Genomic DNA, 12,325 nt, shown 5'->3' on the forward strand with positions numbered 1-12,325 from the left:
TAAATGGCTTTATAATAATGTCTCCATTTGACATCCGACCTCAGACTTTAGCTATTTGATCAGAAGTTCCTGCAGGTATATAAAGTGTGTGTCTGACTTGATTGTTACACATTTCTTTCCTTTAGATCAAAAGCTAGTAAGCTAGGAAATCAGAGCAGCAAAGAAGAGAAAGGCTGGAGGCTAGTGCGGAGAGCTGCAAAGCTGTAGATTCTCCTGACCTTAAGAGTATAGTAATAGTCAGCAATTCTTCTGAAGAGAGTAGCTGCATGTTGTTAATACTGGGCCAACGAGTTTCTTGTAGCCAGATAGAGAGGATGACAGATTACAAAGACACAAATATGCAAACCTTATGATGGCCAAACACAATTTAAACCTGTCTAATGGGCAAGGTTCAGTCGCCCCGAATATTGTTCCTTACTGTGCAATTCACCAATCAGATTTTCAAATTGTTGTTGTTTCCCAGGGTTGCAGCAGTTCACATATTCGTCTACAAGTTACTGAATGAAGAGAGATATTGTGGTACATATGAATGGGTGGGCCATTCCTAAGTCTCATGGGATCATCACAATTCAGAGGAGCTTCATAAAATCTTTTTAATGATTACTAGGGTTGTGTTGCCTACTAGGATTGTGTTGCCTGTCTTTGATATTATTGTTAAGGGAAAGAAAAGAAAATATGGACAAGCTGATGCTATCAGTATGGGCTTCTGCCTTCTCCAAGAGAACATTATGTTCACGGTGCTTTTTTGTTTTTGTTTTAAAAAAGATGCCAGTACTCATATAAAAAGTTACATCAATTTCCAGCAGTTCTTCCTGGAGTACCTGGGAGAGCCTTCTCCCCCCCCCCCCCCAAAGTGCTCATACTCAGCATTCCAGAATTGATAATTACCAGCACACACACACACAGGAAAAGTCAATAAAACAAAAAGAAAAACAGCATGCACCCAAGTTTAGATACTTTGTCCTCTTAGTATTTAGTATTTATTTTATTTGTATCCCATTTATAATTAGTTTCAGAGGCTAACCATGTTGATCTGCAGTAGAACAGCTAGTTACAAGTCCAGTATCTTTTTAGAGATGAACAAGAAATTCAGGGTATGAGCCTTTGAAAATCCACTATAGATGCTAATGTTGTGTCCTCAAGCATTTTCCTCTGTATTGTCAAAGGCTTTCACGACCAGAATCACTGGGGTGCTGTGTGGTTTCTGGGCTGTATGGCCGTGTTCCAGTAGCATTTTCTGCTGACATTTTGCCTGCATCTGTAGCTAGCATCTTCAGAGGATCCCTCTGCTCTAATGGTGCTGATTACAATGTGCATTCAGTGGCATAACTAGGCAAATTGGAGCCCTGGGCAAAACCAGAGTTTGATGCCCCGCAGGCATGTGTCCGGTGCAACGCGCACCCCCCCCGGCCCCCTTGTAGCGACGCCCAGTGGCGTATCTAAACAAACTGGAGTTTGGCGCCCCCTCATGGGCAGCCGCCTTCCCCCACTGTGACCAAGCAATGATTTTTTACAGCAGGTCGTTTCAAAGTCACCATCATGTTATAGAACAACTCACAAATCTGAACACAGCAGTAGCCCATGCCACACAACAGAAATAATGCTTTCGAAATGTTTTATTACTGCTATGAGAACATTTTATGGTGTTGTATCCAGTTCCCCTAATTGGGGGAAACAGCATCACTTTCAATGTTATTTAAACTGGGAACCCCAAATTCTTCCTTTAAGGTGGATTTAAAAGGAGAATCTGGGCTCCCTAGTTGAAACAAGTGATGCTGTAATCCCCCCCCCCCCGCCCCCGAACAGGATCATTTTCAATGGTGTTTAAACTAGGGAGCCCAGATTCTCCTTTTAAATCCACCTTAAAGGGAGAATCTGGGGTTCCCAGTTTAAACGGCATTGAAAGTGATGCTATTTTGGGGTTGATTCTCCCCCACCCTGAAACAGCATCACTTTCAATGTTTAAACTGGGGACCTCAGATTCTCCCTTTAAATCCATGCCAAAGGGGGGGGATTTAAAAGGAAAAACTGGGGAAATTTGGGGGGCTGCCTGCTGTCAGGGGTGCAATTGTTAAGCTAGCAGCACCAAACTTTCAGGGTATCTTAAGCAGACTCTCCTTATGATACCACCCAGGTTTGATGAAGTTTGGTTCTGGGGGTCCAAAGTTATGGCCCCTCAAAGGTGTAGCCCCCATCTTCTGTTGGCTCCCATTGGAAACAATGGGTGATGGGGCATCTCCTTTGGGAGTCCATAGCTTTGGACCCCCTGGACCAAACTTCACAAAACCTGGGTGGTATCAGTAAGAGACTCTCCTGATGATACCTCCCAGGTTTGGTGAAGTTTGGTTCAGGGGGTCCATAGCTATGGACCCTCAAAGGTGTAGCCCCATCTCTTATTAGCTCCCATTGGAAACAATGGGGGATAGGGCACCCCCTTTAGGAGTCCATAACTTTGGACTCCCTGAACCAAATCCCACCAAACCTGGGTGATAGCATCAGGAGACTTTCCCGAAACATCCCTGAAATTGTGGTGCTGCTAGCCTAAAAACCGCACCCTCTGCAGGCCAAAAACAGAAAAACACTGAAAATACAAAAAAATCCCACAAACGAATCTGCAGTTTTTGCGTCCCCCACAAGGGGGCGCCCTGGGCAACTGTCTACTTTGGCCAATGGGAGGAACGCCTCTGTGTGCATTGCACCTCTGCATCCTGAGTTCCTTCTTTGCAACACCTCTCCTTCCTTCTGACAGGGATATAAGAGGTTTACATTCTAACTTGTATCTGACAGAGGGAGTTTTGACTCTCAGAAACTCATATGCTGAAAATGTTGTTGATCTTTAAGGAGATATTGGACTTGTATTTAGCTTTCTTTAATATGGAACTCAAGATGGTACACATCAGAACCTATGATCTCTCTGAGACTTATACTTACTTTGCTTTAGCAAGCTTTGCCATATTATGTGCTGTCCAGGACACCTGTTAATCCATTGATAGGCTGATTTCTCTATTAGTGAGAACAACTAAGAACTGTAGTGTGGACTGGATGGGTTCCTGTACCAAATCCATTGCATCCTTTAGTCATCTTGGCTAGTACTTCTGTGCTACTCCCAGGCAGTCATTTCTTCAGTTTACCTGTCATACCTTTGACTATCTTTCTCTCGCCTCTCCACACATTCTTCATTCCACAGTGTTGCAGGGACTTGTGCAGCTTATACTGTTTTCATAGTGAATAAAAATGAGGGTGAAAGATAACTGAGAATTGATTTTTTAGTTAGCAGCCAATTTTAGAAGACTCCAGTGGCTGAAGAACAATTTGTCAGAAGCTGTAATTAGTCAAATTATATAATCTGTTAATCCAGTGGTTCCCAACCTGAGGTACGTGTACCCCCACAGCTATATGCCAGAGTGTTTGGGGCTACATGAAAACATTGCATAATGAGTTTGCTGCTATGGGGGTACAATTTTAGAGAAATGGGTTGCCAAGGGGTACATGAGTGATAAAGGCTGGGAATCACTGTGATAGTCAGTTGCACAATTACAGTAAGACTAACCGCTGATAAATCTTCCTTTTTTCACATACTCTTTGATAGTTAAAAAAAGTATGTTCCCAAGAAAGACTCAGAATTCTTTGCACAGAAAAGTTGCTATGATTGTCATGTGGCGATCAGAGTTTTGGCCTCCAGATGCCAAAACAGCTTTCTGTGTGTGTGTGTGTGTGTATGTGTGCACGCGCACACAAAGTGCTGACTTATGGTAACCCAGTAGAGTTTTCATGGCAAGAGACTTACAGAGGTGGTGTGCAACGAAATAAGAATGCTTTCAAATGTCTCAGTAGTTTGGAAGAGTTTTATTCTTTACTGGAAACAAGACCTGAGCCTCTTGTCTTCCTTTTTGTCTCCCTGCAGCGAGAGAAGAGAATGTTGCCACATTCCGTGGGTCTGAATACCTGTGCTATGACCTGTCCCAGAACCCCATCCAAAGCAGCAGTGATGAGATCACTCTCTCCTTCAAGACATGGCAGCGTAATGGGCTTATCCTGCACACGGGCAAATCAGCTGATTATGTCAACTTGGCTCTGAAAGACGGCGCGGTCTCATTGATCATTAACCTGGGGTCCGGAGCCTTTGAGGCCATTGTGGAGCCAGTCAGTGACCGTGGGAAATTTAACGACAACTTCTGGCACGAAGTTAAAGTGACCCGCAACCTGCGGCAGGTAATGGGGGAGGAGAGAGAATGCTGGGAAGTTTTCTAACTAGTGAATCAAAGTTGGGGCAGTCAACATGAGCTAATTGTTAGACACATGGGACTTAGGGTGGGAGCACTAAAGCATTTGTAACCCTAACATTGTCCAGTAACTAGAAGGAAATAACAGTGATGGTTAATTTACTGTAACTTAGCCTCATTGCAATATCTTCATTTCCACTTAATAATTTTCTCTCCCCCCCCCTCTGATATGATTTAACAATACGATTTTGTGATTTAACTTCACTTTCATCTCCCTTTTCCTTTGCTCTTTCCCCCTTCTTTTATTTCTTTTATTATTTCCTTAATTACATTTCAATCTTATCAGTAATATTCTTGTTGCATTTAATTACAGTAGGAATGGAGACTATTTTCTGCAGCTGCTTTTCCCGCTCTCCTTTTTTTCTCCTTTATGTCCTGTTAATTGATTTAACCATTTCCATGATGTCATTACTTTATTTCTGTAAGGGACACAATCCTCTTGGAAGTTGTCCTGCACAAGCCCCATTGAGATGAATGGCATTTGAAGAGGCATGTGTGGAAGAACTTTCCAGGGGATGGTGTCCCCAGCCTTTGGTTTGCCTATTTGGTTTTTTACTTTATTTTGTGTGTGATGTACTTATTTTAGTCTTGTGCATTGAACTAGCCCTACTTTTTCCAGATCTCCTTATTTCTTTGTTTCGGTTTTTCATTCTGAACCTGCACTACTGCTGCTTTGTCTCTGTCTACTCTTCCTTGTGAGGACTTCAAAAATGGAAAGACCTACTAATCAAAGCCACCACAGAAGAGCCTCCCACACCCTGATTCGTGACTGCACCCTTTTGTAAACCCACCTGTTACTTCTCAGAGCCAACTGCTCTGTCAGGTCACTGAGAAATCCAATTTGAGAAAATTGAAACCTCTCTCTTTCTTTCATAAAATATAAATACATGCACTTAAATAGGTAAGATCTGTTTTAAAAACGTTGCTTCTGAAAACTGGTGGAGCCCTGTGGTGCAGAGCGTTAAGCTTTAGTTCTGCAGTCAATGTTCTGCTCATGACCTGAGTTCAATCCCAATGGTAGTTCATTTCAGGTAGCCAGATAAGGTTGACTCAGCCTTCCATCCTTCCAAGGTTGGCAAAATGAGTATTCAGCTTGCTGGGTACAGTGTAGGTGACTGGGCAAGGCCATGGTAAACCACCCCAGAAACACGATTTGCCTAGTAAACATCATGATGTGACATTATTTCATGGGTCAGTAATGACCCAGTGGTTGCACCTTGACCTTTTTCTGAAAACTGGTGAATATAGCAGGCATTTGAGTCCATCTGCCACATGACGAATGAGCTTTACATTGCATATGCAAATTATTTGGGGTCTTAATGATTAGTAAATGCTGTGTAAATACCTTGTGAGGTAAGATTCTTTTAAATTAATAATTTTATGTTTTGTTTGTTTTTTAAACACAGCCATCCAGATTCATTTATTTTGCATGCTGACATGAATGTTAACTCTGCTCACTTACAGACTGAAAAGCTGCCTTCGGGGGATGTTTACACTAGTTGAAAGTAATAATCCTCATGCCGAAGGGTATTCACTAATCATAGTAAAGGGCTGGGGAAATCCTTTCTCCCTGTGGACTTTTTTTTTTTTTTGCATAATTTTGCTCACTTTCCAGAACCTTTTTGTATTGACAATCCTTACATAAGACCAACAGCGGAGTTCTCTTTTCTTTTAATAACTGTAGGTCTTACAGCACCATAATTTTCCTTACTCTGTAATTTTATTTTGTATCACTTGAGAGATGCAGGAGTGATCCTTTGCTCTCACCTGAGCAATATTTAATGTTTTGGGATGTGCTTCTGGATGCACAGGGCTGGACTCCTACTTCTTAAAGAAATAGTTGAATAGGAGGAATGTCCGATTATTAATTAAAACCCTTTCCCTTTTTCCTCCTTAAGTATAAGCAATTGGAAACAAAGTAGCCATATTTCAATCAACAGCCCAGGTGCATTTGCCATTTTGTTGCCCACTACTTTTGGAGCTATTATTTCATTAATTTATCTAGTTATATGCCGCCCTTCCCCTTGGGGAAGCTCAGTGCAGTTTCCAACATAAAATAGGACAGTAAAATCACTAACACGTACATCAGTACAGCCTATCACAATCTATAGCAACTCATCTAGATGGTGAGATCCTCAGTCTCTTTCAGCTTTAACTCTCTTTAATCTAATCACTACAGATATGTACATTTGGGATTTGTGCTGTTATAACAAAGCAGTCTTTTATTCTTGGCAAACAGGACAAGACTGTCCTTCTACTCTCCCTGTCACAATCCCACAATTACTACTTTTAATGATGGGCAGTTCATGTGTACATGAAGGACTTGACCTCTCCCGCCTTTGGCATCCCTATCAGTTAAGTCTGAGCCACTCCTTGTCAGAAATTTTGTCTTCATTGCAGTGTCAGCTCCAAGGGGGGCTGTATACCTTATTCCATTTAAGTGAATGGCTGCCATTCATTTCTGAGGGTAAGAAAACAAAGGGAAAGCCTCAGCATGAGACCATTGGTTCCCTTTCCCCAGTGATCCCAGTGACTGGTCATACTGGTCATACTGGAGTGTGATAGAATATTTGAAATTGGTTTATAAATATAATGTAGATGAGGTTGCATTAACAATACCCGCCGCCATGCCCGCTCTCTGAATGACTAGCCCATAGCAAAATAAATAAATGAATATACGTTGCATAATATGGTAGATGGAACCAACTGTGATTGGTAGCGGCTTCTATGAATTTGGTAGTGCAAGGGAATTGCTATGCCCTCATCATTCCTTACTTCCATTTAACTTTCCTCACTTCCATTTAACTTTCCATAGTTTAATAGCAGAAATCCCACTTCTTATAGAATGGCATATTTGATGTATGTAATTGGAGGACATTGATTCATAGGGTCACAATGAGTGGGAAGCAACTTGACAGCCCTTCATACATACACAAACTGGGGAATGCAGTCCTCTTATTGTTCATATTGGATACATTTGTGCACAAGGAGAATGACTACATGCCTTCAGCCTCAGTTCTGTTCAAAGTAGCATAGGGCTGCTGGATGCCACTGAAGGCAACATTTGCTTCTACTGTAATAGATACAGATCCCCAGTTAATTCCTCATTTTGTGGATGAGCCTAATGCTTTTCTTCAGGCATCTTCACAAGTCCAGTAAACGATTGTCAGACTCAAATGAAATTTGGAAATGCAACTTTTAAAATTCATTTTATCCACATTGTTCAGTTATTGACGTTTTCAGGATGGCTAATCTCTAAAATTATGCCTCTGCTTCATTGACTATTTTGGTGATTATCTGGGAATTGGATGGGTGAGAATCTGTCTTCACTGACAGGCAATATCCAAAGGACCATGAATCTTCATGGCTTGCCAGAACTGTGCTTGTTCAAAATGTAGGACCGGGGGGAGGGGGGGGGAATAGCAATTAGAATAGTTGAAAAGAGGTCAAGTTTTTACAAATAAATAAGTACATCTTTCTCATTTTCTTCTCAAGTGTATTAAAAATCTACATGCATCAGCAGAATCACGCATTGCAACTCTTGCTAGACTGTAAAACTTCACACTTGATGTAGAGAAAATCCCCCCTCCCTCAAACACTGAAAACTGGTACATCAGGAACTCTATTACCTTTTTCTTTTCCCTGCTTGGTGTGTGTGTTTTCTATGCGCAGGCTGATGTATGTGCATGTGGAAACTGAGCCATCATAGTGGAATAATATCTCTGCACCCATATTCTGAAGTGATTCATCCAGAAAGAGTTACATCAGAAAGTTTTGCTGCAAGTGTAGATCAGCTCATAATTTGACCCTAAATTCCGAACACAATTCTTTATGACTTATAATATTCATCATCAATACTAATGTGTACATGATAGCCCTGAGGACCTTCAGTGGAGAGACTGAAGTGGAGCGGAGGGATGGAAGACTCTCTCTCTTTTTCCTTTCCACCCCCACCCCGCTTCTTCCCAAAGAGTACAGTGGTTGCAGCATGGGGGGGGGGGGGGGAGTGGGAAGGAGAGCTCGACTAGGGTTTCCAGTACAGTGGAAACTCGGTTTTCATTGCCTTTGGTTCTCATCGGTTTCGGTTTTCATCTATTTTTTCAGTGAAAAATTTGTCTCAGGTTTCATCGATTTGCAGTAAGGTGCAGGGGTTTGTGGAGAACAATCACCCAGAAAAAGCTGTTGCAGGCCATGTCTGCAACTTGTTTAATGATATCATCTTGCCCCATTTCAGACACATCTTAAAGTGGCATCAGAAACAGACCTCTTTGGACAGCTTTTTGGTGCGACATTGGTCCACTGGCTCTGAAGCTGGTCCTAATGTTATTGTTTGTTACTGTTTTCAGCATTAAACACTATGCTTATTCACCAAAAATGTGTTTTGGTATGTTTTTTGGAGTGCCTAGAATGGATTAATTGGATTTACATTGATTCCTGTGGAAAAGTTTGCCTCGGTTTTCATCGGTTTCAGTTTTCATTGATTTTTTTTTATGGATTACCAACGAAAACCAAGGTTCCACTGTACTAGCTTGGGAAAGTCCTGAAGATTTTAGAGCAGTTCCTAGGGAGGGGCTTCCATTTCTCCTACAGTCTATGGTGCACCATAAAATCTTCTCTCCAGCAATCCCATTTTATCCAAAAGACCGGATCTGTGTCATCTGGAGAACAGTTGTAAATCTGAGAAGATGCCAACCCTTACTTGGAAATTGGCAACCCTACATTCATCAGCATATAAGGCTCCAAGGCTGAGAGAAGGAGGTTATCATAGTATTTAAGTCAGTGGGCCAGAGAGACAGGGAAATGTAGTATTTTTTATGTTTTTCAGCTCATGAAGGCTGTTGTAGTCAGAAAGTGTGGAGGTGGGGTGGGGGAGGAAGCAGTGGAAGTAAGTAAGACAGAGCTAGATCTCCCTTCCCATACAGCAGCTTCAACCGCCATGAAGTGACCTGTGTGGGTCTTGGAAAAAGCATTTAGGTAATAACATTGGAAGATTCTTGGGAAAAACCCCATAAATTAACAGGCCTTTTCCAGTTTTTACCAAGGGAGGTTCACCCATCATTACATGATAAAATCCCACATTGTCCTATTTGACTTTTTTTAAGGTTCCCTCCCCTACTAATGCCAATTTAAAGTTCATTCTACTATTTTCAGAACTTTTTTTCTTTTAATATTTGTAAAATGTTTCGTGGCATAATGAAATTGCTGTTATATTTCACCAGTACATTCAGAAGAGGGTCAATAAAAGGGTCACTCCTTTTCTCTTTGTAATGCACTTTATTTTACTGGGAGAGCAAGAGAGCTCAAAACTGGAGACCTCTTTCAATCCCTGCAGTTAACAAGGCTCATTATATTGAACTCCTCTACCTGTCTTTCTATATCAAACTGAGGAGAGAGGTAATACTATTTTAGACATGCTAGATAAGGAGAGAGGCTTTTCTAAGAGTCACTTTATACATTTACTAACACTGCAGTTAGTACTTTTATGCATCATTTCCTAATCTGACACGGTTGCATATTTATTTGTTTGTGCTCTGATTTTGTTTCCCCAAAGGTTGCATAGTTTTATCCCACCCACCTACCCTGTTATGCTACCTTCCTACTTTTTAGAAGTATACTTGTGCCCCTGGAAGCTGCATTTCTGGGTAGAAACATGATTTAATTGATGAATAATAGTGACTACTCCATGGTCAGTCATTTGAATTTCCTCATCTCTCTGCTCCTATTCCATTCCTCTGTCATCTACACCATCCTGTTAGCACTGTTTTTGGTCCTTGACTAATTTAAGAAGGACTGTTTCACCTTAAAGAGAAACCTATCTTTCTAGTCCCGCGGATCAACTTCCTATATTCTAACAAAAGCCTGGTAGATAAAAATAAATAATTAAAATAAACTATTAATCATGTGGACCCAGTTATTCCCACAAAAAAAGCCCTACAGAAGGAATACCTTAGGGTCCAAGCAAAGACTGATGGACACATTTTTTTCCAAATCACATATGGGGAAACTTCTATGAAACCAATGTGAAAATGAGCACTTCCACAGAATGGAGTAAATGTCTAAAGTGACTCCAGTTTTTATGTATTTTCACCACTGAAAAAGAAAAGAAACAAAATGAGTTTACTGAAGGCATTGTCTTGCAGTAACTCATCTATCTTCCCCCAACTAACTGAACACCTATACAATGCTAAATTGACACACTTTTCTAAAGTTTTGTAGAAGTCCATTTTGCAAGAGGTTGGACTGACCTCTGTTGGACTGGGGTTGTTACATGGTTGTTTTTATTTTGTCCCACTGTTAACTCTGGGTACCTGAGATCTGTAATTTTTGAAATACTGCACAAGTCTGTAGAACCTGTTTCCCAGAAGCTATGATGGGCCAAATATACACACCATGACAACTATAGTTTAACAGAATCACTGGCCCTGAAAAGACTCAGTGAGTCCATTATAGTCCATCATGCTAATCCCATTTCTATTGCATGCTGCTCCATGATGTAAACTTCCCTGAAGGGTGCCTGTGGAACCTGTCTGTGAAATCCTTCCGGGAATCTTGCCCAACATCTACACAAACCAAGCATTTTGTTTCCTGCAGTATCATTCCTGATTAAGTTTCCTGCATTTCTGGAACAACAATTGGCTGTTGGTTGAACAGTGAACTTCTGTGGGCTACATAATCATATTAATAATACGAGTGGCCCCAAGTGAAGCAGAGAAGCTGCTACATGAGATGAAAGCATCCTTCTAAACAACTCTGTAGATAAATTAATTAGTCATTTATGAAACTTGAGGTAATTAAAAGACCAAAGCAATTTTCTTCATTATTATTATACTGAAGAGGATACCTCTTGCTCCGTAAATTCAAAGTGTTCTTGATAGAGGCCTGGCCTTTATGAACCTATCAATGAGCAACGGAGGCCTCCTTCTCCCCCTCCCCCCAGGATATGCTAAATTCTATCAGCATTCTTCCCTTCCTTCCAAAATATCTGATGCAAGCAGTCACCATGCCTTCTACTATTAGGCAAGCTTCTCCCCAGCCTTCTGAGTATCACAGGTGAGCTACGCATTGTCTCTATTAGTCCAATCTCTCTTGTTCTGTGTGTCTTTCCTGAGAGTCACCAGTCCATCTGCTCTAAAGAAATCTGGAATTTGGGGGACGGGAAGGACAACCCCTGGGAATCGTCAATCAACAGCCTGCACCCAAGAAATATATTCGGTTGGTTAGAGTAACTGATCAGCATCTGAGGGTAGTTGTGACTGGGATCACTGAAAGGAGAGAGAAATGGGCTGGAATGGGACACTATTGGAATCTCTTGTGGTGGTACATATTTGTATTGGGTGGAGTAGGGTGGATGGGGAATACACGTTGATGGGCTTTTAGAAAGTAAGTATTGTTTACATTCTCTGGTCTTTTTTAAAAAATCCAGTGTGGTGGGCAGTGGGGAGTGTTACTGAAATATCTTCAGATGGGATGGGATGGAAACTGTTTAGAGAGAACGGGAAGGGGTAGGTAGCCCTCTTCCTCCTAACAATCTATATGGCATGGTTTCCCAGACAGTCCTGCTCATATTGTCCTCTTTCTCACTCTGTGTGTGTTGGGCGCCCCACGCCTTTTTTTGAAAGACTAACACTAGACCATTCATGCAATGTGTCATTTTTACTAACCGACTAATGTACTAACACCCTAACGACTCATCTTTGCTTTTAGTTATTTTTATTAACAATCGTTCTGTTCACAATTTTTAATTTCCTTTCTTCCCCCTTTTCCGCAAAGCACTCAGGCATTGGACACGCTATGGTAAACAAACTACATTGTCTGGTAGATATCATTCTTATTGTCTCTTTTTTTGGGTTTGCCGTGTGTTACCTGCCTTTACCTCTCCATTCCCCACCACCCTGTTTTCCCCTCCCCTTTATACTTATCTCTTCCCCTTTTGTTTTTCTTTTGATTTTGCTGTAAACACCTTCCTTCCTCTTTACTTTGTACTTTTTTTTGAAAAAAAAACATTTTCTTTAAGAAAAAAACAAGAAGCAAACAAACAAACA

At 41.2% G+C, this 12,325-nt stretch overlaps 1 protein-coding gene across 14 annotated transcripts in view; it reads left to right on the top strand.

Annotated features, from left to right (window-relative positions):
- The window catches only part of NRXN3 (neurexin 3), a 1,536,364-nt gene that overhangs the window by 447,779 nt on the left and 1,076,260 nt on the right, over positions 1–12,325 (top strand). For 12 of the 14 annotated variants that reach the window (XR_007243535.1, XM_048485036.1, XM_048485037.1 and 9 more), the window contains one exon: positions 3,905–4,212. Coding sequence is in view for 13 of the 14 variants with exons in the window: in XM_048485036.1 (XP_048340993.1) it covers positions 3,905–4,212 (308 nt within the window). In the remaining variant the exon portion in view is untranslated. Of the gene's footprint in view, positions 1–3,904; positions 4,213–12,053; positions 12,078–12,325 lie in introns of all 14 variants that reach the window. The other 2 variants (XM_048485034.1, XM_048485035.1) reach the window with 1 other exon arrangement.

The sequence above is a fragment of the Sphaerodactylus townsendi genome, linkage group LG02, assembly GCF_021028975.2.
Source record: "Sphaerodactylus townsendi isolate TG3544 linkage group LG02, MPM_Stown_v2.3, whole genome shotgun sequence".
Classification (NCBI taxonomy): Eukaryota; Metazoa; Chordata; class Lepidosauria; order Squamata; family Sphaerodactylidae; genus Sphaerodactylus; species Sphaerodactylus townsendi.